General features: G+C 45.7%; 1 protein-coding gene and 6 non-coding genes across 7 annotated transcripts; 4 read left to right on the forward strand and 3 right to left on the reverse strand.

Annotated features, from left to right (window-relative positions):
- Positions 1 to 8,188: 8,188 nt before the first annotated feature.
- TRNAW-CCA lies at positions 8,189 to 8,260 on the reverse strand. The gene has a single exon. It is a non-coding gene; the product is annotated as a tRNA-Trp (tRNA).
- A 635-nt stretch (positions 8,261 to 8,895) lies between these two features.
- TRNAW-CCA lies at positions 8,896 to 8,967 on the forward strand. Its single transcript has one exon. It is a non-coding gene; the product is annotated as a tRNA-Trp (tRNA).
- A 973-nt stretch (positions 8,968 to 9,940) lies between these two features.
- Positions 9,941 to 10,013, forward strand: TRNAR-ACG. Its single transcript has one exon. It is a non-coding gene; the product is annotated as a tRNA-Arg (tRNA).
- A 1,392-nt stretch (positions 10,014 to 11,405) lies between these two features.
- On the forward strand, positions 11,406 to 11,478 carry TRNAR-ACG. The gene has a single exon. It is a non-coding gene; the product is annotated as a tRNA-Arg (tRNA).
- A 649-nt stretch (positions 11,479 to 12,127) lies between these two features.
- TRNAR-ACG lies at positions 12,128 to 12,200 on the reverse strand. Its single transcript has one exon. It is a non-coding gene; the product is annotated as a tRNA-Arg (tRNA).
- Positions 12,201 to 13,173: 973 nt separating this feature from the next.
- TRNAW-CCA lies at positions 13,174 to 13,245 on the reverse strand. The gene has a single exon. It is a non-coding gene; the product is annotated as a tRNA-Trp (tRNA).
- Positions 13,246 to 22,051: 8,806 nt separating this feature from the next.
- Positions 22,052 to 24,753, forward strand: LOC115610068 (gallinacin-11-like). Its single transcript, XM_030491081.1, has 3 exons — positions 22,052 to 22,332; positions 23,260 to 23,388; positions 24,445 to 24,753. The coding sequence occupies exons 1-3, from the start codon at positions 22,278 to 22,280 to the stop codon at positions 24,570 to 24,572; spliced, it is 312 nt and encodes a 103-aa protein (XP_030346941.1). The 5' UTR covers positions 22,052 to 22,277; the 3' UTR covers positions 24,573 to 24,753.
- Positions 24,754 to 27,759: the final 3,006 nt, after the last annotated feature.

Consider the following 27,759-nt stretch of genomic DNA (forward strand, 5'->3'; position numbering starts at 1 on the left):
CAGACAAGACAATGGTGTTGTGATGTTTTGCAAAGGAAAGTGTGTTTTTTGAGCATTCCCTGCTCCATGTTAGAGAGGAGTCATGTTTTCCCCAAATAAAATCAGAATGTGGCACTGAGGAAGTGGTGACTACTCTTTGCTATCACACATTGTATTTGAGCAAGCTTTGCTTGCTTTCAGGGCTGTACTGTTTTCCACCTGTGGAACAGAATAAATCTATTATCCAAGCCAAATTCTCTAATTTCAGCAATGCAAACTGCCATAGCATTCATAGATTTTGCTGAATGATCTTATTTCTTGCAAAATGAAATCAGCCTTCTGGGAAATTGAGCAACATTTTAAGCCCTGCTAACACAGGCAGCCTGAAAATGTTATTCAGAGCAATAGGAAAATTCCATTACTTTGGCTCATGGTAAAAAAAAAAAGACAGGTGCAAGCCGATTGCTTAAAACCAGGGCAAACTTGTATAAAACCCCTGAGGAGCAGAGCAATTTGTGCAGCACAGCAGTGGCCTGGGGCTGGAGCATGACAGCATGTGCATGAAGCTGTGTCTCATGGCATGTCAGAGCCAGGAAGGAGTCCTGAAGATCATGGAATGGTTTGGGTTGGAAGGGACCTTAAAGATCACCTAGTTCCAGACCTCTGTTGAATGTTAACTTCCAGACACGGGAACGCAAGGAGTTGTAGGTACCTATCCTAGAGAAATCAAGCTCTTTAAGCAAATAGGTACTGGGGGGATTTCACTCGAAACCTTATGCAAGAATACTGCAATGCAAATAAGACATAGAAGATTCCATGAGAATATCGGTAGCAAATGAAAGGGAAGACAACACATGACACTCAAAAGGCATTTAATTTTGCCTTTGAGATCAGGAAGAGATGGGCAGCTTTTAATAGCAGAAGCTCCCTTACCTGGTACATCAGCGTATCTCTGTGCTATCATGAAGGATGCAATATCTCGGAATGGTACGCCCTTTATTTCTCACCATTTACTAATAGGCAATTTTGTAAATCTCTAAGGTATGAATAGATATTTAAGTTTTGATGTTTGCAATCCAATTTTGCTGAATTTTGCCCTAACAGCACAGCTTTCCAAAGGTGGCATTGCAAGCAAAATCTGAAACATTAAGTGGGGCCAGCCATTGCAAACATCACCTCGTCCTGATGAAGAAGCATGCAAGGACTGAGCAGATTTCTCAGTCTTCTGAAAGGCAGGTATTTTTCTTCATTTCTTCCTTTATTAGTTGACAAGCTACCTCCCATAACAGTTTAAAATATTTTTAGAGTCTGTTTAGAGTCCAAAAACTATTATACTTTTGAGAATGGTTATTTACAATAGGGTACATGTATTTGAAGGCTGATAAGACTTTATTTTGCCATTTTAACTATAAGTATGCCTTTAAAACCACATAGGCATGTGGTTATGTAGCAAAGCATGTTTATGTGACGTTAAAACCATATTCGTCTTAGCACATACTTTTCTATTCTCCTGGCTTTTCCCTTACACTACATGCAGAGTAATTTATGTTTGCAGTGCTTGATCTTCCATTAGTCACTAATAAGTTAATTAGTTACTGTAATAATATGTTCTTCAATCATGCCCTTTGTCTGGCGCTTCCAAAAGTTAACAAACAAGACAAAAGAATCTTGCATTCATTTTATCATCACCACCATGTTCACACCAGGCAATTTTAGCTAACACTTTTGGATTTCCCTACTTTTGTAGCTGTCTAGTCTTCTTTTACAGTTTCCTATGTGGGAAATCAGTGTCAATCAAATTTACAGCTCTTCCCTTTGCAGTGTAAGTAATGCGGTGTTTCTCTCCCACAAGTGACTGCAGACAGCTGGTGGTAAGAGATATGCACTCTTTGAACCTCTGCCTGGATAGCTACAGGTGAAGCTGACATCCAGCCTGCTTCTCCATTGCATCTTACACAGATACACCATGCTCTTGTGTGAAGTATTCTCACATGTGACTTGTCAGTTGAGTGGCTTATGCCATGTCACTTTGGCTAAATGGGTGCACAAGGCTCAAAGCAAAGACCACCAGGCACATTTTACCTCTGTTCTTCCATCAGTCCTCACTGTGCTTGTGATAGCTAGAATGGTTTTCTATTAGAGAAACTTGTTAACTATTTCAGAGGAAGAAAAAAGTACATCAGAGCAGTGAATGATTCCTGACATGTGAGAGACTTCCTAGTATCACTGAAAAGGCAAAATAGGAGGCTGGAGAGCCCCTGTGCACGTACGGCTGGGGATGCTGCAATGTGAGGTCTGGAAACCTAGTCAATTATTACCTACCCTTGGTCACTTTGATCTCAATTGCATGCGTCCTCATGTTGAAATCCATACAGTCAGTCAACATTAAATAGACCTTTACATAACAACACTGAAAACCAGCATAGAGAATGTAATGTCCTCTGTAGCACTAAAGCCCATGCAAAGGAATATTTCTCTGCAGAGATGAGGGTGAGAAGGAATAATAATCAGTGTTTGAGAGGAAGTCTGGGAGGAAGGATCTCCTGTATGTTACCAAGAAAAGAATAGCACTTCTCTGGTCCTGCATGATGAGTTTCCTGATCTGTCACACTGCTAATGCTGTAGGTGTGATGCTTTTCCTGGAAGGATCTGAGGCTTCTGTGTGGATGTTATCACGTGAAATAGCACAGAAACTTTAATCTTTAAGAATTAACATAGAATCAGAGAATCAGATAGATTGGAAAAGACCTTCAAGATCATTGAGTCCAACCATTATTGTGCTGTTGATGACAAACTAAAACACCAGAAGTGTTTTCATTACACAGTTAGTAGCGTTTAAATGCTTCCCTCTGTTCAGCACCAAAATGTTGGTTCCTATGGTGTACTGGGTAGATTTCTGTTGACTTGGGCACCATCATCATCAAAAATAAAAACACTGGAGCTCCATTGGCTCTTGTGAGGTAGGAAGCTGCTAATGCTGCAGCTACAAGAACTGGAATCATATAGACCAGACAGGTTAGCATGGCACTGAGCTTCACCTGCATATGCATGATTGTTTTCATGTGTAAATAGACAGGTCTGTTGTGTCTGCTACATCCAAGATCTCATTATAACCTAACGAGTTGCAGATAATACAGTTAGTAGAGTCTGAATAGTGATTCAGCTGACCTCTCTGTATCTGTACAGATTAAATAGCGTCAGGATGTGATCACTGCAAATTGATCACAATATTAAATTATTAGAACAGCTCTGTCAGTTTTGGTCTCTGCCAAAAATTCCTGGGCTGTTTCAATGATTAGTCCTGGCCAGGGACTATTTAAGTAGAGAGTCTGATGTGGTCACCTTGTTTTGGAGGCTAAGACAGTTGTACAACGTGAGTATGGTCACACCATGCCATAGGATCTCAGGAGCTAGAGAAAGGCACTGTTATTAGTAGAGAAGATAGCTTTCCAATCTGTATTTGCAACTTACTATATTACAGACATTCATATTTGGCTGGTTTTGCCCCAATTGCAAATGAGCCTTTAACAAAGTGCTCCAGCAACCAACATCCTTCCCCTTACCCATAGACTATCTTGAATGCCTCTTTGCCTTGCTGCTATAAACAACTTGGGATGAAGACAACCATCTTCTACATAGATCGGTGTCCTGATTAAAGTTTGGAGTTGCACAGGGTTTCCTCACTGTGCCTATCCCTACTTGGGTGCCACCATCACCAAAGGAAATCATAGTGATTAGGTGCTTGTGAGTGACATCTAAATCCCATGCTGGAAGTCAACCATTGTAGATCTCTGCTTCGACACATGACACGCAGTGGGGAATAATACTAAAAGAAAATATATCACTAATCTAACAAACAAAATATGTCTGTGGAGTTATAGAAGATTACTTGAAATATAATCCTCTAAAGAACAAAGAAAACAAGCCACCCAGAGGACTCCCTTACAATAAATATATAGTTACTTCAATTCACTTAGTTATTTCACCTCTAACCCTCTGGAAAGCAGCTCACATCTTCTAAGGTCAATATCACAAGTAAAACCCAGTTAGGTAAATCATGACGTAAACAAGTACATAATCAATTTCCAATGAACTAATCAGTGAATTGTGCAATGCACACGAGGGCTGGAGGTGTGTGTGGTATTTGCTTTCTACTATCCGGTGAGCTATATCTGCTCAGGATGGGAAAAGAATGAGCAGTGCCTGGCTGGGGACTGGGAGCTCTTTCCTTGCACCTTCATCACCAAGATGTTTGCTTCCCAATTTCTAGTTTAAGACCAGTTTCAGTTAATTTTCTTGCTGGAATTGCACCCTTTGTGTGTTGAAACCACCTCAATATATGACCATACCATTTCTTAGGGGTCAGAGGCAGGACTACAAGTATCTCCTTGATATCTGCTGTCCCTTAAATATCTCCTTGAGATAAGCACCTATCAGGTGAGCCTCTGGATGCACCATGTAATTCTGCTCTCTGCTTCATCTCCCCACCCGTGGATGGTGTTTCCTCACCACTCTGGTCCCCATGCTGGGGGATGAGTCTTGGTCCAACCTTAGCTGGGAGCAGGACTGATACTGGAGCATCTGCAGAAACCAGTCGCAAAGAGTCCCTCAAAAGGAAAAGTAAGCCACTGAGTTGTTAATTTTTGAACTCCCTTGTTCACAGACACACCGATAGGGCATAAGCCTATCTGATTTTCATCTGCTGAAGTTGACAAAAAGCTCAAGGCCATTTGCAGTGACCCAACCCCACAGCAGCTAAAAGGGTCACTTCCAGCCATCCGCATAAAGGTCTCCACAGATGAACCCACGGCTCATAGCTCCTGCTCCCCTGTGCATGACTTTGCTGGGAAACCATGCCTTTAACAGCAGCACCTCACCCCCGCCTCCAAGGGTGGGATTCCTCCTGGGTAATGAGCCAGACACTGCCAGGAAAATGACCTTTGGAAAGGCCAAGACTTGCTAGCAGCGTTAAGAGAGCTGCATTTCTCAAGAGCCCTCTGTATACTTTTCATGCCCACACCTTTGCTGGGGGTGTAAAACAATTTCACCCACACTTCACCCTCATCTCCAGCCCTTCAGAGGGGCAATGTGAATGGTTTTGTGGGTGTTGGTGCAAAAAGCATATGTAAAGGTTTGGCCTTGGTAGGGAATTATAAAAGTATGGCAAAAAATCTAACTCCTTATCAATGCAAAAATATGGCGCCTCTTCATAGGCAAGCCCCATAGATCACTGCTCTTTAGGTAGGACCTGCAATGCAGAATCTTTTGGGCTGCCCAGTCATCATCTGAAGCTGTGAGTAAGTACATACTTAGCCTTAAAATCTGTGTTTTCTTTTCCATGTAACTCCTTCCATTGGGTTGGGGTGGAAGGATGGATAATGAACAGGGAAAGTTTGGTGTGCCAGAAGTTATTTTGGCATAGCTCCCTTTGTGCTGATGGAGTCTGATGGTGGGTGGTGGTGGAGCTAGTCCAACAGTGGGTGGAATGATGTTGCCAGAGGAAGGACAGGGAGGATAGTGGTGTCAACCATTCAACTAAAGATGATGGGGACCATTCCTAAGGCAACTAGGATGGCTGGCCACATCCACAAACTCATTCACCCTCCAGAACAAGATGGCTGAATTAAAACTCTATTGGAAATGGTCCCTGGCCCATGACAAACCTCAGCGGTGTCCAGGGATAATTTGGGTTGGTGCTAGTTGGCCTGGGCCCAAACTGTGCCCAGGTTAGCTGATACTATAGAGACATGGTCTTGTACCTCTGCACTTAAACTGCTTTACTTGCCAACATGGACATGACGCTGACCCAGGGAATTTTCCTATGGATGCTCTCAGAGGAAAGTGTAGATAGAACCTTTCCCTCTCTCCTTCCTCTCCACTCACTCCTCCTACCCCAAAGCACTCATCAGTTATGCTGGTATATACTATTTAGACCAAAGCTGTTGCAATCACACCACAAATAAGTGAAATCTCTGAAATGAGATTGAAAACTAATTGTCCCTTTTGATTACAACAGTTCTTATTTGATCAGCCATTTCACCAGTGTACAGGACATAGGCCTTGTGTAGTGATTTAGTTGCAAGAACAGTTTTGAGTACAGGAGTATGATTTAAAATCTCAGAAGCATAAAGGAAGCAAGCAAGCAAACTCTGGGACAAAACCCCATTTGTCAGACAGCTTCTGTTCTTACATAAGTGACAAAATGCCATGGAAAAGTTCATACAAAGGAAAGAAAATCTGGTTGATTTTCTGTGCACAAAAGACTAAGAAACAGCAGTTCATCTTCCATTGGCATAAACCTTGTGAAATGAGTGTGTGAGAGAACAATACAGCCATAAGATCAGGCACCAATGAAAAGTGTACTGATAATAGCAAGATGAGAAGGTCTGCTAAGTCTCACAGATCTTTCAGGTGGGGGAATTAATGTTACCCAGGAACACTGCACCTGCATGGCTTTCCCTCTGCCTTTCTTGAGCTGTATAAAGTAGGGAGCTCACCCTGCTGTGGAAATGGACCAACAGTGGATTTTGCCTTTTTTTCCTGATGTAGACGTGTAAATAAATGTAGTGTAGACTGGAACAGCGAGATTTTTATAGACAGCTCTCCGTGCCTTGTTAATCATGATTCTCTTTGCACTGGAATTTGGTAGTCTCTGTTTTACCCCATCTGGTACCTGGAAAGGGAAATCAAGGCACAGAGAGAAGTAAGCAGAGGCTTGATCAGAGGAAACAAGAGACAAACCATGGCATCTACCAAACTATACTAGATTGGGGTTTTTTCAGCTGTGGAAGATCTGCAAAAGGAAATACCTGAGGTTTTTTTTCTTTTCAGAGAAATCAAAGGGGCAGAAAATCACTAGACAGTGACAGAGTAGTGGCATAAATCTTGCCCCTGGTTCAGCAGCCGAGTGAATGCACTCAGCACGTACAGGGTTTGGTGCGTACAGATTCTATCTGCAGTGTTGCCGCCATGGTACAGCTATGTGCATTTGGCCCACAGTCAGGTGATCTCTCCCCTGCCTCTGGATGCTCTCCATCCTTACTTGCTTTGGAAAGAGCAAAGGACATTGGCAGTGAGGTAGCGACTTCTGGAGGACAGCCACCCATTAAATCCTCTGCTTGCTCAACCCACCAGTGACACACCAGGGGTTTTGGGACATGGGATAGGGACTCAGGTCTACGTTCATCAGGTAAGTGAGAACAGGAGCCACCAAAGGACCCACACTTGGTTTTTCTGCCTTCTGTCTGTGGCTGTGATTCTCAGACAATATCAGGCTTAGGGCATCCCCAGGGCTCTCTGGAGCTGTGATGCCTGGTTATAGGATAATCTGAGCCCAGGGGGTCTCTATTTTCCCCTCTGTCCCCATCCCCCAAAACACTTGTGGATGGTGTCAAGCAAGCTATGGGCAGAAAGGGGGGCTTCCAGGGCTGTGTCCAAGTAGATTAAGTTCTTTGCACCTTCAGGCCAGCAGCATTGCCAATGCCCACGTGCAATCCTGCCACCCAAGAATCCATTGAAATTACCTTTTAGAGACACTCCATCTACTTGGTACCCTTACAGATCTTCCTCACTGGCTAAACAGCTACATGAGCTTCTGAAGATGTTAATCCATAACTGATGGTAGAGCGCAGCCATCATGGGGCCGTCCTCCGGCTGCCCCAGGAGCTCTGCCAGGATTTGAGAACCAAAGTGGCAGTAAATCAACCTGGTGCTGCTGAGCTTCATGCTCCAGGGTTTGTTGGGCCAGAGGCTCTGTATGGAATGTGTGAAGGACCTCTGGTGATGGTCGTAGCGGTGTTGCTCGGGGTTGTACTTGCCCCCTATGCCCACCACCACGTTGCACTGGGCCAGGCACTGGGGGTCCCGGGTGCACGGCACCTCTGTGTCCTGGAAGACTGCAGGCTAGGCATCCATCTGGAGTCGGATGCCCTTGCCTTTCTGAAGAGGGATTGGGAACCAAGAGAAGCTGTACGGAGTCATGGAGCTGCAGCTGCGATGTCCACTAATCCTGTCTCCTTTGTAGACATAGGATGAGAGAAGGCTGACACTATCCAAATACTACCTAACCAGGGTCTAGCAAGGAAAGACCACTCTGCCATGGTGCATTTACTGCCCTTCACCAAGGCTGTGGGTTACACAGCGGGAGGGCAAAAACAATTGCCAGGGAGATGCCCACCTCTCAGTGAGACCCTGCGGAGGGTGGACATCCTGACCCCGGTGTGATTTGAACACACAGCCTTCTGATCTGGAGTCAGACGCGCTACCATTGCGCCACGAGGTCTGGGCTGGGATGTATTCTGCCCAAATATCATCCTGGATTTTATGGCCATGGGTTGTTCTTTGAAGTAAGGAAAGGAAAATCTCTGCCAGTTGCCTTGCTAAGCCTGCAAGGAGGGCACTAAATGGGGCATTTCAGATGAGGAAGGCCAAAACATGACCATTGCCCAGAGCAGCCCTGCAGGACCTCTCCTAGTAGAAACAGGCTCCTGAGCTTGGAGTCTCTAGAGGGGCAGGAGGGATCATGTCCTACCACCTCCCTGGGGAGAGAGGCCCCATTCACCTGGCAGATGCACAGCACCCACCTCATGCCCTGTGGTAGGAGGGACCCTCATGCAGTTTGACAGCCTGGCTGGGGTCACCTTCCCCCAAAAAAGGAGATGGAGTGTGCTCTGGGTTCAGCTGCCTCCACATGCCCTGGACACATGCTGTTTACTCTGCACCTCTGCCCCACCCCTCCTTGGGCTTTCACCCCCCAGCAGGGTCACCACGCTGTGGACATGACCTGCCTGCCCTCTCCTCAAGGGGTGGCCTCGTATTCTGTACCTCCCATAGCCCTTCTCCTGGGGATTCCCATGGCGAGGACATCCCCACCACCCCGGCCAGGGTCCGTGCTGGGGAGCTGTGCACCTCCATCCTGACCTCGTGGCGCAAGGGCAGCGCGTCTGACTCCAGATCAGAAGGCTGTGTGTTCGAATCACACCGGGGTCAGCCTTGGGGCACCACTGCACACCCTCTGCGTTCACCCTGCTTGAGCGGCAGGGCTCTGCAATGCACTGGCCAACTACAGAGGGGGTACCTCAAGAGCAGCCCAGAGCTTTCCTTTCAGCCAGATGTGGTGCTGTGCTGGTTGGAGATTATGGATCATGATCATAGTAGAGGCCAATGCTGGGAGGTGTTGTGGTGGGCGTCTGCCACAGTTTTCCCTCATCAAGAAGCAGAAGGAAGCGATGAATTCTTCCTCAGGAAAGTGCAAGAACCGTCAAGACTGCATGTACAGCCGCTCCTGGGGGACCTGGAATAACCCTCAGGCAATAGTTGCCTGGGAGGGTAACATGTGGTGGTACAGTCAGCCCAGGGCATTTCTGCAGGGGGTCAAGGACAATTGTTCAGTGTAGGATTAGGGGAATAGAGACAGGATTCGCATGAACAGCATGAGAAGTTTTTTCAAGAAGAGTATGAAGGAGGATCTGGGGAGTTCTCGTCTGTTCAGCCTCACCTCAGAGCCCACATGAAGGCTATGGAAGAAATACTCCTGAAAGACATGCCCAAATGAAGGAAGGGTTGAAAATGACCAGAAACACTGACCATGGATATACGGAGGAAAGATGACTCTTGGCCAGTGTGATTGGGTTCTTTGAAGACATTACTTCCTGGGCAGTCACAGGACACCAAGGAACATCATTTATCTTGACATTGGTTTGACCTCTGATGGGGTCTCCCAGACCTGTCACTGTAGCAGGACACAGGGATACAGCACCTAAGCTGAATCCCAAGGTAAAGCAAAGTGCCTGGACGAGAAGGCTGAGGGGATTGTGTCAGCAGCTGGCAGTCCAGCTGACGTTCTTCACTGCCTGATGCTGAACTGGATGTTGTTTGGTGTCTTTGTGATGGGTGCAGAGGATGTTCTGCAGAATGAAGGATGCAGAGATCCTGGCAGGGCCCTGGGGATGGTGAGGGGCGTGGGCCAGTGGCGCAATGGACAACGCGCCTGACTACGGATCAGGAGATTGCAGGTTCAACTCCTGCCTGGCTCAATGCTTTTAGCCTGGCTACGGCTCCTCCTGTTCCCTCCGCGAGGGCCTTCATCTGTCCCTGGGGCTTTCTGCAGGTGAAAAGTGCTTGGGGGTGTCCTCTTGCCCTGCAGGAAGGAAAGAGTTTCTCCAGACCTTACGGTAAAGCTGGGCGCCTTGTCTCATCACTCTACTCATTACTGACATTACTCCCATAGTTTACTCATCTTCCATAGTGGGAATACCGCATAACGCTTTGGGGCCCCCAGTTTGAGGATATTGATCAACTGGAACAAGTACAATGGAGGGCTATCAAAATGTAGCACTTCCTGTATGAAGAGAAACCATGGAAACTGGGTTTATTTGGTCGATGGAAGAGAAGGCTTCAAGAGAAGGAGAACCTGATAGAAACCTTCCAGTACCTATGAGGAGGTCATCAAGCCAGGTGCTTCATAGTGTTTCACGATAAAGAGGATGAGAGACAACAGGTATACATTGAAACAGGAGATTCTGGCCTATCCCTAGTGTCTTATTCCTACATGTCCTTTAAAAAGTCCCTCTGTCTTTCTGGGCTGTGAGCTCACACTGCTGGGTCATGTCCTCTTTTTCACCCATGAGTACCTCCAAGTCCTTATCTGCAGGGCTGCTCTCAACCCCTTTATTCCACAGCCTGTACTGATATGGGGGATTGCCCTGATCCAGGTGCAGGACCTTGCACAGAGTTCACAAGGTTCCTGTCAGCCCACTTCTCCTGCCTTACAAGGCCTCTCTGAAGAGCAATCCTGCCCTCCAGAGCATCAGCCTCTGCTCCTTAGTTGATGTCATCCAGAAACTTGCCAAGCGTGTACCCTGCCCTATCATGTCCAGTTTTGGGATCTCCAGGACAAGAACAACGTTCACAGACTTCGTTATGTCCCAGAGATGGTCATCCAGATGAGAAGGTGGTGAGTCCCTGAGGAGGAGTGGCCTAGAGAGCTAGGTTTCTATAATACAGAGAAGAAGAGGTTGAGGAAGGATTATAACCTTGTTTTATGCTATGTGTGCCTACAGAGAAAGCACATCCAGGCTTTTCTTGTGGACCTGGAGGATGGAGCTCAACAAAAACACATTAAATCAAGAAAAATCTCTATTGGATGATAGGAAAAAAATTCCACACATCAGAGGTCACACATTAGAACAGAGTCCAAGGGAGCTTTTGGAGTTCTCATCCTTGGAGATGTTCAAATGTCAACTAACAGAATGACTTAATGTCCATGACTTTAGTGCTCTGAGCAGGGGATTAGATCACCTTCCTTCCAGGGATCCCAATAATAACCTGTTTTATTCTGTGTTTAACTAAATCCTGCCGCAGCCTCCCCTGCTCGTCTCAGAAAGCCCATCCAGCAATGGGAAGCCCCCACACCTCCAGGAGGGCATGGGCCAGTGGCGCAATGGATAACGCGCCTGACTACGGATCAGGAGATTGCAGGTTCGACTCCTGCCTGGCTCGCCATTTTCCTGCCCACAGCCCGGCCTGTGGCAGGATGATGATGCCCTGTGGCCTGTGGCAAAGGGGACCTCTTTCTCTGTGGTGGGCTGCCTTTGCCTGGCATTTCTCCCTTCTTGTTGGGCTTCCCTTGCATCAGACCGAATATACTGGCCAAAGAAAAGTTCATCATGCTTAAGTTGAGCAGAAATTTGGACTAGAGACCTCCACGTCAGTTAAGCAAAGGCAAACACAACATACTGCATGTGCAATGGGATAATCCAGAGAAGCTCTACTGTTCGTGCTTTCCATGGGGCCCACTGATGTTGAGCGCAGACCTTGACAAGGTACTGACAAACAGCAGCAAGAGCAATGTGACCCTCAAAGCTGGTTAGGGACCAGAGCACATGACATGCCAGGATAGCCTGAGGACTAGGTCTGTCCAGCCTACAGGGGAGCAGTTCAGGATCTTCGTTCTGCTGTGGGATTTGCTGTGGTGCCCCAGCTCTGCCCCTTTTGGAATGCCCAGCTCTGCCGTAAGGTCTGGAGAAACTCTTTCCTTCCTGCAGGGCAAGAGGACACCCCCAAGCACTTTTCACCTGCAGAAAGCCCCAGGGACAGATGAAGGCCCTCGCGGAGGGAACAGGAGGAGCCGTAGCCAGGCTAAAAGCATTGAGCCAGGCAGGAGTTGAACCTGCAATCTCCTGATCCGTAGTCAGGCGCGTTGTCCATTGCGCCACTGGCCCACGCCCCTCACCATCCCCAGGGCCCTGCCAGGATCTCTGCATCCTTCATTCTGCAGAACATCCTCTGCACCCATCACAAAGACACCAAACAACATCCAGTTCAGCATCAGGCAGTGAAGAACGTCAGCTGGACTGCCAGCTGCTGACACAATCCCCTCAGCCTTCTCGTCCAGGCACTTTGCTTTACCTTGGGATTCAGCTTAGGTGCTGTATCCCTGTGTCCTGCTACAGTGACAGGTCTGGGAGACCCCATCAGAGGTCAAACCAATGTCAAGATAAATGATGTTCCTTGGTGTCCTGTGACTGCCCAGGAAGTAATGTCTTCAAAGAACCCAATCACACTGGCCAAGAGTCATCTTTCCTCCGTATATCCATGGTCAGTGTTTCTGGTCATTTTCAACCCTTCCTTCATTTGGGCATGTCTTTCAGGAGTATTTCTTCCATAGCCTTCATGTGGGCTCTGAGGTGAGGCTGAACAGACGAGAACTCCCCAGATCCTCCTTCATACTCTTCTTGAAAAAACTTCTCATGCTGTTCATGCGAATCCTGTCTCTATTCCCCTAATCCTACACTGAACAATTGTCCTTGACCCCCTGCAGAAATGCCCTGGGCTGACTGTACCACCACATGTTACCCTCCCAGGCAACTATTGCCTGAGGGTTATTCCAGGTCCCCCAGGAGCGGCTGTACATGCAGTCTTGACGGTTCTTGCACTTTCCTGAGGAAGAATTCATCGCTTCCTTCTGCTTCTTGATGAGGGAAAACTGTGGCAGACGCCCACCACAACACCTCCCAGCATTGGCCTCTACTATGATCATGATCCATAATCTCCAACCAGCACAGCACCACATCTGGCTGAAAGGAAAGCTCTGGGCTGCTCTTGAGGTACCCCCTCTGTAGTTGGCCAGTGCATTGCAGAGCCCTGCCGCTCAAGCAGGGTGAACGCAGAGGGTGTGCAGTGGTGCCCCAAGGCTGACCCCGGTGTGATTCGAACACACAGCCTTCTGATCTGGAGTCAGACGCGCTGCCCTTGTGCCACGAGGTCAGGATGGAGGTGCACAGCTTCCCAGCACGGACCATGACGGGGGCGGTGGGAATGTCCTCTCCATGGGGACGTCCTCTCCATGGGGACTACGCCAGGGGTGTCCAGGCACCCCAGCAAGGCTGTAGTGTGGATGGGAAGGGGTAACCTGGGGAGAGAGCAGCCAAGGGCTGTCTGCAGTGGGGAGTCCAGGCTGCAGGATGAACGCGCAGGGTGGGATGGGGACATCTTCAGGGTCAGCGCAGGTAGAAGCTCGTCTCAGGGATGCTGTGACATAAGAATGGCGGCCCAGGGCGGAACACAGGGAATGTATGTGGTCCGCTCCTGCAGCACAACCCGAGGTGGGCTTTGGGTATACACCCAGAGAAGGTGGTGGACAGTGCAGAGACTGAGCAGACAGCCCTTGGGCTTGGTCCAGTCAGAGCTAGACACTACAGCTCCTGATGTCCTGCCACAGCCACAGCCTTGTGTCAGCTCATAATGGCATCTGGACCTTCTACAAGGAAGGGAAGACATCCCACCAGTGCAAGCAATGTCCACCAACAGCACAGGCTAAGTCCACCTCTAGCTCTGGCTGCGCAGCCCTTTCCTCATGGGTGGCTAGTGCAAGCTTGTCATGGACAAAGGTGCCAGAGAGGAGGTGAAACATTCCTTCTACCTCTCCAACTCCATGCCTACCCCAGAATCGTGAAAGAAGCTTGCTGGCTACAAGTCCGTCTGCGGCAGGGACAAGCTGGCGGCACAATACGGGCAGGGGCTGGGAACAGCATGCAATGGACAAAGTGCCAGGAGAACCCTGCTTGGCTCAGCCTACTCCTGCCCACAGCCTGGCCATGGTGGAGGTGGTGGGGATCAGGCTGCCCTGGTGTCCTTTGGAACTGGTGGGTAAGTGGCCTTGGGTTCTGCCCTGCCTCTGGCTTATCCCCTTTCTCTACCATGTGTTCTGCCAGCAACAAGACATTTTTCTCAAAACCAGTTATTGTTACACCTCATTGTTCCCCACTGCCCTACCTTAGGCCTTATATCACAAGTTCTAACATCTTTGTACTCAGTTCCTGTTTACCCTGCAGCTGATATTAAAAACCTTAGGGTTGGAGCTCTGACACTGTTATTAACATGTCTCTTTTCTTTTAGAGAAAATTAAGTATGCATGTTTGTGATGTAATGCTGAATCTATTGTTGTTAGTAAGAATGATCCATTTCAGAAAAACCCAGAGAAAGGACAAAAATTGAGAAAACAGTTTGTAAATGCAAATAAAAATTACAGCACCCAAATGAGGAATTGCATAAGTGATAGTTTAATAGATGTGTTTATTTTCTGCAGTGAAGATAGTTATCTAGTTATGCTTAAGACAGTTTGCTTGAATTGCATAGTCAGTGAGCTACTCCTCCACCATCTGTGAGTACTGTGTGTAAACACCTGAGATGTACAATATTTATCTGGATGGAAAGACCACTGCTCAACTTGATTAGATTCCTATTGTGGATAATTGTTTGAGAGCAGAGCCACAGCACTCTCACCCAGGCTAGTTCTAGGGTACATTTCTACGTGGAAATGTTCTTCTCTTGTGAAAAAAGAAATCTGAGCAGAAGTCTCTGAAACCCTGCATTTTCAAGCTTTTGAGAATGAGCTTTATTTAAAAAAAACCCCAAATAATAATAACTGGCATCATATGGTAACTGCTCTCTGACTGTACAAGGCAGCATTGATTAGCAATGTGTTAGGTGAAGGCCTCCTAGGGTGGGATGCTGCTTTGGAAACCTGAATGTGTCTACAAGGAAGATGCCTGCCTGCACGCTAGCAAGCAGAGCTCCCATTATTACTGTAATTACAAAGGTTTTTAAAGGATTTTTACATAAATGGTAAAAATTATATGAATTTAGAAAAAAGTTAACTTTCTAGTTATACACTTACCCTGAATGTGAGCAACTCGCTCCAGTCCCTAAAATTCGATGTATGAAACCAAAACCCATCCTTGCTCTCCAAACATATCAATAATCCTCACGCACTTACACTGTGAACGATCAGTGCTGAAGATGGAACAACGAGGCAGACATCTACGTTCTATCTGAGCAAACCCTGCCTACAAGGGACTTGCTGTCCGTTCCCCACCAGCGTGTCTTCCCGCAAGAGGGAGCCATGAACCAGTTGATAGGCTCCACAAGCTGCAAAGCCGGGCTGGAGAAGCATTTTGCTCAGTGAAGGACTGTCCATACCTAGGACAGGCTGAATATTCAGCTTGTTTCTTTCCTGGAAATACAGGTCTTTTTACACAGCCCATATATTTTGGGGGGCTATTCAGACCCACTGGTCTCTGTTAGACTTTCCCATCAGCCCACAGTTTTGTAGAAGTCCCTGATGTGGCCACACTGGCACCTCTCCTCACCTATCCAACTCTGGCACTTTCTTAATTTCCAGCTGCATGGCACAATGGGAGAGATTCAGCTGCCTAAATTCAGGTATCTAGTGTTGTATCTAGTGTTGTGGGCTATGCTGCCTGGTGTCTATTTGCCCCTTCAGCAGCACTGAGTATCCCACAGACCTCTGTCTCATGCTAATATCTCAGATGCTCCAGGACATCTATAGTGTCATTGTGTTCAGGCAACTGAATCCTGCCTGAGGGTGGGAGTCATCTCAAAGATCTGGACGTTTAAAGTAGGTGTCTCTACCTACTGGGTTCCTACTCCAGTCTGACAAATACAGGGTCGGATCCCGTCTGAGAGCTGAGACAGTCCCCTTGGCTTCAGTGAGAACCTGAGCCAAGTGAAGTTTTCTTGTCAAGGCCTTTGTTTCATCTATTTCCCTGGAGTGCCTGAAAATGGACATAAACAGCAATCCTGGCTGCCTGGGACACTCAATGTCATCCGCAAATTTGAAACTAAAAGCTAACAAAGAAACCAGAAGGGCAGAGAACAATACACATTGAGTAAGGAGAAGGTTTATATTGTTGATACCAAGGCCAGTGGGTCAGAACAACATCAATAAATGTCACGTATAAAAAGAGGTTCAGGTGAGTGACACTGGTAGTTCTGCTCTGAAGGAGAACCTATGTTATAAGCTACTGTTTCAGTATGACTGCTGGTAGCACAATTCAAGCACTGTGTGGACCTATCCTTGTGAAAACTCTATCATGAATCTCACTTGTCCTCTGTTCTTTGCACACCTGCAAAACTGAGGGTGCTGCTCATGACACCTACAAACTCTGATAAGCTGCACCTCATGTGTGACCCTGCTGCATGTCCAGTGATGCAACACCAGTTCCCAAGAGAAAGCAATAAGAGGTAATGGGCATCCCATCTGTAAAGCCTGGAGTAGAAAAGGCTCCAGGAGACCTTAGAGCAGCTTCCAGTACCTAAAGGGTCTGACAAGGAAGCTGGAGAGGGGCTTTTGACAAGGGCCTGTAGGGATAGGACAAGGGGGAATGGCTTTGAGCTGACAGAGGGGAGATTGAGATGAGATATTAGGCAGAAGCTCTTCCCTGTGAGGGTAGTGAGGCCCTGGCACAGGTTGCCCAGAGAAGCTGTGGCTGCCCCATCCCTGGCAGTGTTCAAAGCCAGGCTGGATGGGGCTTGGAACAATCTGCTCTAGTGGAAAGTGTCACTGACCGTGGCAGGGAGTTGGAACTGGATGAGCTTTAAGGTCCTTTCCAACCCAAACTGTTCTGTGACTCTATGAAACACAGTAAATAATTTTATTTTGTTCTGTGAAATGTGCTGTGAAGAAAAAAAAGAAACCATTTTTCTTTGTCAATCTACACTTGAAAACCCAGAAAAGTGACAAAGCATTTCCTCATTACTGTCTGGTGCTGAGAGTAGACAAATGCTTATTTCTAGTTTATGGGCATCCCTAAAGCATTTGATGCTGTGTAAGAAAACAGCACGAGTACTCGAGGGTTGAACAATGGCTTCAGGCAATAGGTACAGGAACCTGCAGTGCTGACTGCTTCTAAGATGGCAAGATTTCACATATTAAGTAGAAAAAACATTTTTTTTTTTTAATAATACAGTCTGTTCCATGGAAATGAAGTCCTGGCAGCCCAAGCACAAACCAAGCTGGTTAATTCTAGACTGCTGTAACACCTTGTTCTTGGACTATTGCGCTAGCGTTTGAGGAATTGAAGTGTGGGAGAGGAGTGGGACATACTCGCTCAGCCCAGGGGAGACTTTCTGACAAATTCCACATGCTTTTATATAAGTATATTATGAAAACAAATGATCTCTCTGCAGAAGTGCAGGTTGATGCATTCTGACTGACACATAAGTTTTCTATGAGACGACAACCTACTCGAACTGAAACATTGTGAAAAGAACCTTAATTAATCTGCACAACTTTCTTAATAACCTGTTACTTTACCTCTGAGGTGTATGTTCTTCATTCTTTAACATTCAGATGCTTGCTTTGCATGACAAAAGTGGAGATGGAAAATGACTCATGGTCTGTGCTGGTTTGAACAGAATGGGTTAACTAACCATCTAGATATTTTCCAAGGTGTTTGAAAGCAAAATGAGCAAGTGCAGCATCCTAGAAACATAGTTCCTAACCACTGAGAACATCTGTACTTTCAACTGCAGCCTGGAGATCAGGGTTCAAGGCAGATTTGTCTTGCAAGTTAGCAAGTACACGGCATGGTAGGTGGGGAGAGAGAGAGATAGAGGAGGTTCATGGCACAGGGATTGGGCTGTGTTTCTGATGGTGTAAGGGGTGGGTTAGGAGGAGGTAGACTGGTTCAGACAGTCAGGGTTGCAGGGAAAAAAAGTTTGAACAGCTGAAGCAGAGCAAAGCTAAAGCCCCAGGAGAAGAGCAGTGAGGGGATAATCTTTTCCCTTGTGCCCATACATCCAAGGGTGTGCATTTGTCTTCAATATCCCCTCACATCTCTATGAATAATGCTCTGTAACACCCCTATCATAGAATCATAGACTCATTGAATAGTTTAGGTGAAAGGTACCTTAAAGCTCATCCAGTTCCAACCCCCTGCCACGGGCAGGGACACCTTCCTCTAGACCAGGTTGCTCCAAGCCCCGTCCAACCTGGCCTTGAACACTGCCAGGGATGGGGCAGCCACAGCTTCTCTGGGCACCTTGTGCCAGGGCCTCACCACCCTCACAGGGAACAACTTCTTCCTAAGATCTCATCTAAATCTCCCCTCTGTCAGTTTAAAAGCATTCCCCCTTGTCCTGTCCCTATAGGCCCTTGTCAAAAGTCCCTCTCCAGATTTCTTGCTGAAGGTGCACTCAATCTCACTGTCCGTGTCACAACCAAAGATGTTGAACAGCACCAGTCCCAATACCAATCTCTGAGGGACACCACTCCCCATTCGTCTCTACTTATACATAGAGCCATTGACCACAACTCTCCGAGTGCAGCCATCCAGCCAAGTCCTTACCCACCGAGTGATCCATTTGTCCAATCCATGCCTCCTCAGTTTAGAGACAAAGATATTGTGTAGGACAGTGTCAAATGCTTTGCACAAATCCAGCTAGATGACAACAGTTGCTCTTCCCTTACGACTTAGCATAGTTTCCAGGAGGATCTGCTCCATGATCTTGCCGGGCACTGAGGTGAGACTGACCAGCCTGTAGTTCCCTGGGTCTTCCTTTTTTCCCTTTTTAAAACTGGGGGTTATGTTTCCTTTTTTCCAGTCCGTGGGAACGTCACCAGACTGCCACAACTTCTCAAATAGGATGCATAGTGGCTTGGCCACTTCATCCGCCAGTTCCCTCAGGATCTGCAGGTGCCTCTCGGCATGACCCATGGACTTGTTCACCTTCAGGTTCCTTAGATGGTCTCAGCCTGATCTTCTCCTACAAAGGGTTATTTTTCATTCTCCCAGTCCCTGCTTGGGACTATCTGGAGTACTCACGACATTTCCACAGGGTGACGAGGTATGGTATTGGTCCAGCCTCATCCTGAAGGGTGCCTAAGAATATCACTAGATGACTATCTTGCTGCCGCAGAAATCTCCTACCCACTGTTGAAAATGGAAGTTCAGACACGTAGCTCACATGGATATGAATATGTGACTGAAGCCTACCTCTGTTTTCTAAGCCATGCCCTGCACTTTACTTTTTTAATGCAGAAGGAACACCAGGAGACACCATAAGAGACTTGCTCCAGAAGAGCCTGTTGGCTAAGGCAATCTCAAATACTAGCAGGAGAGAGTTTTAGATCTGACTACCTCAGGCCATTAGCCATCCCAGAGTAGACCAAGGATCCTTTCTTAACTAAGAATTACTGATTTGATGCTTGTATGAAATTTGCAACAATTTGGCCTGGAAGTTGTGAGGGGGTTTGCTGATACTGGCTGCATTTATTAAATAATTCTGGAGAGAAAGCAGAATGACTGATAGTTCAGTTGGACATGCTGACTGTTCCTCAGGTATTTTCTATATACAGAAGGCTGCTTAAAAGCCTGGATAAAACTAAGGAAACATCATTTCATGGGGGTTTTCTAACGATCCAACTCCTATTTCTTTTGTGTCTTATACTTGCACAGCAAAGAAAGTTTCACTTCACTATGAACAGAAATTTTCACATTAAGTGAAACCATTTTTGTCCCCAATGGCACTTTCATAGCAGTAACTTGGAGAAGTCCCAGTTCACTTCAGTCAAATCAAACCCCCATCTGCTTTCCAGTTGGATGCATCACTCAGAAGTTCAGCTATGCATGCAATCATAATCTACAGGCTGTAGATTACTCACAGGCAATTTAACTACAAACCTATTGATCTGATGACATTTTGTGCTTATCTTTTCTCATTGGAGAACAAAACGTTTTCTGTGTGCAGGCAGCAGGGCTTGGGATGTCTTGGACACTTTCCCATTGGTCTAACAGGAAGCTGCATATATTACTGCTATGCAAAAGAATATCTGATTGGAAGCTGCTTCTACAGCAAATAAATACCAAGGAATATTCTATGTTCACAAAGAATAAAGAAAAGAAATAGGAGGAATATTCTTAGCTTCAAAGATATCTCTGCTCTTCAATTCAGGCTTATTCAGGATTCTTAAATAAAAGGATTTCTCTTCTATATTTTGGTGTTGAGTATATGCTTTCCCTGTTTTCCTTCTGAAGTTACCTTCTTATGCTGCTAGATGCAATAACTTGGTTTAAGGGCAAAAATTCCAATTACACCCACTATAGACAACATGAATTAAGACACTTTGTTTGGGTAATATGCTAGATTTCTGTGTCTCATACAAAGAAGAAGGACTCATATTTTATGAAGATTATACTTTATTTTGTTAATTAACATTTTATCAAGCTTCTGCTGTAACTCATATTTATTGTAATGACCAAGAAAAAAATGCATGCACATAATTCATTAAATAGTCCCAGTTTGTCTGAAGACAATTATGTGGGTGATATATACAAAAATTTGATTAATGTAGAAGATGAGGAGTTTGGAAAAAAATATCTTCTACACTTCACCTCACCAAAAGTTTCCATGGAGTTTCTCGGGCAAGTCTCTCAAAAGGGAAAAAAATGAACCAGCTGGGTATCTAAGCCCACACGTATTCAGATACATGAAACTAGACATCCAAGCATGAAAATTAGGGGTAGGCTTGCTCTTCATAAATAAATTTGGATTTTGTTACACCAAGGCAAGTTGTAGATGCAGCTTGCATTCACTGCAAGAATTCATATGGAATAAAGACTTCTCAGGGCTGTTTCATACGACACTGCTGGGTAAGAGGACATTATCACCTTTTTTGCCTGACAACTCTGTAGCTAGGATATGCAAGACCTAGCTCCAGTTCTGTTTGTTTTCCCCTGGGGTACTTAGATCCATTAGTGTTCCTTTTCAGACTATCAAGTACTAAAGAAAAATATTTATTTTACATTCTTTACCCTGTTGTATGTAATATTTAAAAAATGATGCATTTACTGGAGTAGTGACAGTACCCAGGGTCTCCTGGCTTACAGAGACAGGTCTATCTGACACAGGGGTGTTTTGGTACAGATTTCTTGCTACCAAAGTGTTTTATTTTGTTTTAAAATCTTTGATCATTGCTTCACAAAGCAGGACCTTATAAATGATTCTATAACCTCTTTTTTTTCTTTTTTTTTTCCTACAAAATACCACAACCATAAGTTCACAATTGAGAACATTTAAGAATTGACCCAGTTGCCCACACATAGAGACTAGAGCCATTTCAGAGGCCCTGTGACATTAGAAATGTTGATCTCTGCCTGTGACTGGCAGATACCATGCAGGAGCTATGGCGGATCTGCACCCCCGTGGAGCAAAATCTGGAGGCCAGATGGGATTCCTGAGGCATCTTAAATGACAATAGATGCCCTTAGGTCGGGAATTGGCCAGCTAAGTAGAAGTATCTACAGCGCAGGTTTCTTAACGTGTGCTGTCTCCTGAGGTCCCACTATTGCTAAACATGTTATTTGTGTCCTAAAACCACTAATTAAACACCTCATTCCCACACGGCCACATCCATTGTAGATGCCTACATCTTGGTATCTGAGTATAGCACTGACCACCACCACTGAGCAGTCAGTTGACCACACATTAGTGTCCAGTGTCATTTTAATTAAGTTAGACCACACACATGGCCACTCCTTTGCCTCTCTATTCATTCGCAGATTATCTCAGCAGTCCTGTGTCTTACCAGGTATCCCTATGAGATTCTCTGGATACCCTAGGGCAGCCCACAGGAGTCAGGCCTATACATTTGGGCAACTGAATTGAGCCCGTAATAGCAATCAACTAATATTTTCAGAAAGAAAATTGGTTGTTTAGTTGGTTCAGATTTTATTTTTCCATTGAGGAAATTATGCAGGAAGTAGGGAGGTATAGTTACTCTGCTTGCTTTTGTGACCCTCTGCCATTGTTCAGGTTTAGCCGTGTGCAGCGGTCAAGCTGTACTCGTTGCCTTCCACACTCACCACTGCCAAGGTTCCCTGGACAACCAGATCTGCTCCCACAGCCCTATAAATGCAAGAGTGCTGCCTCCTCCCCTCCTCATAGGTTCTGCTGGTGTGGCCCTTGTCTCCACACTGCAACTGAGACTTTCCACCATGAAGATCTTCTGCCTCATGGCTCTTCTTCTTTTCCTCCTCCAGGCTGTTCCAGGTAAGAGAGAAGATCCACGCTGGGGTCTGCCTGTGTAGGAGGTACAACTCGCTTGTGCAGTGGTGCAGAGTGTACTTTTCTGTGCTCCTCAGCTCCTTTCCTTAGAGCTGTTCCTATTTCTCAGTCTAGAAGCAGAAGTTAACTTTTAACTTCCCCACAAAAGCCACAATCAGGTGTTGGCTCTTTCTGACTCTGAAATCTCTTTATGCCACTTTGTGGCACTATTGGAAGGTGGTACCATGGAAATCGTCTGCTGCTTCTTATCCCAGTGTCATAAATTGTCTCCTTTGTGTATGGTAGAAGAGGGCAGAGGTGTTCTCTTGTGTTACTTAAGTTGAACTGTACCAGTGTAGTACAGTTTAGTACTTAAGCTCTCTGAATATGCTGGTTTTCCTTCCTCAGCCGTTCTGCTGCACTGACTCATTTACTGATTGTGCTTTTAGCCTTGTTTTTCTTCATGCTTAATGTAACTCCCCATCTTGGAGTAAGGCTTTCAGAGAAGGAAGGAACCGGGCAAACCGCCTGTCTCTGTTACAAGGGGCTCTGTTATCAGCTGGGGCAGATCCCAGCTTTTGGGGTTTTTTTAGGGCATACGAGGACCATGCTGTCCCTTGCATGACCAGACTGCAGCTTTGCAGTCCCAGAATTTAGAAGCATCCAAAGGCTGGCCTGTACCTACCCACTACAACATGCATGCCCAGGATATGTTCAAAAACTTGCCATCAACAGCTACATTTTCCCCTAGTTGTACAAAGGCCTTCCTTGGAGTCCTGTGAGGTCCCATTAGTCTTCTCAACACTTGTGGAAAAGCTGCTTTGGGTTTTGGGGTATTGGTATCAGACCCCTAATTGGAGTCCCTGGGGTTTCAGCAGGAGGAAGACTATGACTGATCCTGCAACACAGCTGGAAATCCCATTTTTCCTGTAGGTCTTGGCTTGCCCAAAGATACCTTACGTTGTGTTGGATACCATGGTTTCTGCTTCCGATCAAAATCATGCCCAGTGCCATTTGCCGCATTTGGAACATGCTCTCGGCGTCAGAAAACCTGCTGCATAGGTATGTGAACCCTGTTTACATACATGTAAAGCATGTGTGTAAACCCTGCTCTGGCAGGCAATGGTTGGACGGGAGATTGCTAAAGTCAGCAAAACACACTCTTACTCTCTTTTTGTCTCCAAATGGCTTAAGCTATCTCCTCCCATATACAAAGATGGACCTGCTTGTTCCTCCACTAAGGTCAGCATGGAGCACAGGAACAGGATTGCCATTTTGGGCTGAACAAATACCACATAGCCAAACATCCTGTCTCCAACAGAGCAGATGCCCAATGAAATAAAATAGAAATTGTGGCCCACACAGAGTCCTCCTTCTCTGAGATATCTTCCTTTAAACATCTGTTGGGGACTGCTGACTGGATCCACACTGCTATGTTTAATAGGTGCCAGCTGACCTATTCCCTGTAAATTTATCTAACTCCTTCTGGCCTTGCTTATTTTTGGAGCTCCTCAATAGCCAATGTATATCATTAGTCAATACATGCTTTATAGCCAACTGTGCTACTCAGACCTAAGGTTCGTCTGATCCAGCATCCTGTATCTCTCCATGGCCAGAAGCGGATGTTTCTACACAGTGACTCTGTGTGTGTAAAGTGACTATTAATGACATTACAACCATGTAATTACACTTCCTTATATATTCTCCTAGCTTTCATGAATTTGCAGATCAGGATTTTTATATTCAGGCATCTTTGTATTTAAAAGTCCTTATTGGATTTCCCCCCCTTAGATTAGGAATTCCTTCTGTTTGTTTTAAAACCTCTTCCCTTATAATTTTATTCAGTGCCACTTATTTCTGTAGTGCAAATGAAATGTAGTCACTCTGCATCCACATTTTCATACCTTTACAATATCCCTCCTTCAGTTACTTCTTTACCAAGTTGATGGGTCACAAATCCCAATTTTAGCAGAAGTATTTCACAATCCCCATAGTCTGTCTTTGTGTCTTTGCTTTTGGAGACAGAGTGACCAGAACTTCATGACACTTTCCATGTATGAGTTGGTTCAGATGGTGGTGTAATGTTTTCTGCTCTGACTTAAATACTTTTCATTTCAGACACAACATCAAATTTCCATACTTGTCAAGATGAGGGGGGTCATTGTGTACCTCCAGAAATCGATTGTCTGGAAGAGCAAGTGGGACTTTGTCCTCACAGAGAATGGAAGTGCTGCACAGAAGTGTAATAAAGACCTCATGGAATTGCAGAAAACCACAGAAATCCATGGCCAAGAAAAGAAACAAGTATTCTCCATGGTGTTGTAGAGAAGATGTCTGGTGTTCTCGGCATGCAAAGTGTATCATCAACTAGAGGTGACATGTTTCCTTATATAACAAAGGCAATAAATACTAAATGAACAGGTATAACAGTTGTGTGTGTATGGGAAGAGGCAGAATGTCTATTACATCCGCACACAGAAATCCACAGAAACTTTGCTGTAACATCCTTGGAAAACAAATCCCCTTGTAATCCAAACTTCATCTCCCTCCCTTTTCTGTCTTCCTTTCTTCTTTCCTTCCTTTCCTTTCTAATAGAAGGTGATGTCTTCTCTTTCTATTGAAGTGATAAAACCAAGGACTGTCCAACTGGCATGGTTGGGCCATGTTTGCACTACTCAACTACCATTCTCCAAAGCAGGATGCCATTCAACTGCTCTTCCCACCTCCCTATTGCTACCAATAAACTGCACACCCACTTGAGCACAGCTACCACCTATGAGAGGCCTTCATGTGTGACTGGGCAAATCTGTCTGAAACCATCTGTCTAAACCCACTTTATGCAGTCTGTGCTTCCCTCTGTGGTAAGTCTGAATTTATTAACTGAAGGGCTGGGGATCGATGAATATGTTTAGATCAGACAGAAGATGGGAGGGAAGATATCAATGAAATCATTTGCAAATCAAACCAAGATGCACAAATAACCAGGGGACAGATGTACCCTTGGGCAAACAATTGTGCTTTGCTTCCACAAAGCGTGTGGGCACATGTGTAGCCCCAAGCTCCTGAGTTTTAATGACTTCAATGCCCAAGATCATACTGCCAGTCAGTGCAAACTGGGGATAGAGCCCAGGTCTTCCCCAAACCTTATATCTTCCAAACTGGCAACTCAGTCTCGAAAAACTTGGTACATTTTCATGCCAATTCACTATCATCTAAATTGCTACAACTGTTCTAGTAAACTAAACAGTCTCAGGGCCTCTTCTCTAGCCCTGAAGCCAAATATTATAATCTGGCCATGCTCATCCTCTCTTTGCCTCCAGAAACAGATGGCTACATGCAGACTGCCTGGTGGAAGCGATTCCTGATCCCAGACACACTTAGCAATTGTTTGTGGAAGAAATAGTCAGCCTGGACAAAAACCTCTCCAGGGATATGCTAAGCATTTCATAGTTTGGGTGACCAAATCCCAGTGCTTGTGTCCTGCCCTGTTTTGTTTACTAGTGAAGATATATTGAAGGAGTTCAAGCTTTGATAAAGTGAAAATGCATGAGAGGAAGAAAAACAATAACAAAAAGACCAACCAACCAAACAAACAAAAAACACCAAACAAATAAAAAAATCCTTCTTTGTTGTGGGTTGTTGCTTTTTTTTAATGCAATAACCTGATTTACAGCCTACCCCATGACCCACTGAAATCAGGTTAGGTCAATTAATGGGCTTTAGACTCTGCTCCCACTGAGTTTTCCCACACATAAATACACCCCCGTTACCAAACCAGAGTCAGCCTCTCTCGTCTAGTCCCCTGGCACACGGCTGGTGCCTCTATAGGCCTGTTTCCCACCTCCCTGTGCTTGAGCAGTGATGTGCCCATGCAGGACTCGGTCTACATTTGGGTGTCTGGTGAGAGGTGGGATATGTCAACATCATGCCTGTGGTCCTGCGCAACAAAAGGAAAGGACTGGTCAAGGTTACATCATGCTCTGCTGTTGGTATGTATATTAGGAGGAACTGTAGAAGATGTAGTGTCCTGAAAATGTCCCATTCCGACAGGCACAGCAGCCATGGGAACCTCAGATCTTCTTTAGTAAGTGCTCCCTTGTCCATAATCAACACAATGACAGTGATAATGAAATTGCTTTCTTGCTTTGCCGTGTCTCACTTGCCTCTCCTTCATTTCTAAAGGACACTTTTTCATCTGAGGCTTTGAGGTGAATTTATGTCAACCAAAGTGAGGCTTGCTCCCATGTTAAGCATGAAGGTTCTTCCAGAGGTAATGTGAGGACACCATCCTCACATCAGTCAAGGACACTGGTGAACAAGGACACTTGTTCCAGAGGACAGTACAGAGGCATCCAGAGAGTTTAGATCAGAAGTAGGGCCTAAGACTGGCTATGTCTTACATACGGGCTCTCACCATTAAACCCTACCTTCATTTTATTTCTTCTCTTGACTTTATTTCCATTAGTTTTAGCTGATTTTGGTTGGATAGTGAAAGTTTGTAGCTGTTTGCTAATTTATTCAAGATCTCAGTTTCCCTGAGTCATGAAGGAGGGTGATGCTTTAGTAAAGGAGCAAAAGGCACTGTAACTAGCAAGTTACAGTCTTGCTAGAAGATTTCACTGAGGTGCCATCAGATATAAGTCAGTAAAGAATAAAGTCCCCCTTAGGGGCTTATGTGCAGATAAAGCGCACAGGAAGGAGTGTATGGTTTGCACAGTTTCCAAAGAAACTCATCGGGGGACTCACCAAGGTCACCATAATCACGGATGAAAACCCTCCCATGGAAGCAATTCACCCACCCACAGAGGCGCATTGCAAACCCGAAACATGGAGTGACCTCTGGGACTGAAGGAGACCCATGGCTCAGCAGCACAGGAACTGGTGAAGGACCGGGTCCAGTGGCTACAGCTGTGCAGCCAAGCGTTTATCAGTTCTCAGAAGACCCTGGGCCAACGCCAAACGAAAAGGGCCATGTTCAGATTGGCAGATGGTGTGCATCCACTGGCTGCTATGTCATGAGGCGGTTTTAAAGCCAACACCATGTTCTTCCAGCCTTCCTAGGACACACGCAGCTATTGCTGGCTGCAGTCCAAGGGCTGGGGTTATCCGGTGGCTGGAGGATGGGCTCATTGAGGTGTATACCCCAACTTGCAAAAGAGGTGGAAAGGATCTTGCTTATCTATGTAAGTAAAGACTTACTGCCCTCAGACCCCTGGCACTCAGTTTCTTGCCTTTGCTGATCCTGTTTTCATAAAGAAATGTTTCTCTCCAGTCCAATTTTAATTACAAAATTCAGCATTAGTAGCTCCTGGAGTTAATACAACAGTGCATCTGTACTAACACATTACTCCACCCTCGCTTTGTATGGAGGTGTTGAGTGTACTGTATTTGTAACCATTTCATTTACACCCCATTTCCACTCTGGAGTGAACC

This window comes from Strigops habroptila, chromosome 6 (assembly GCF_004027225.2).
Source record: "Strigops habroptila isolate Jane chromosome 6, bStrHab1.2.pri, whole genome shotgun sequence".
Classification (NCBI taxonomy): domain Eukaryota; kingdom Metazoa; phylum Chordata; class Aves; order Psittaciformes; family Psittacidae; genus Strigops; species Strigops habroptila.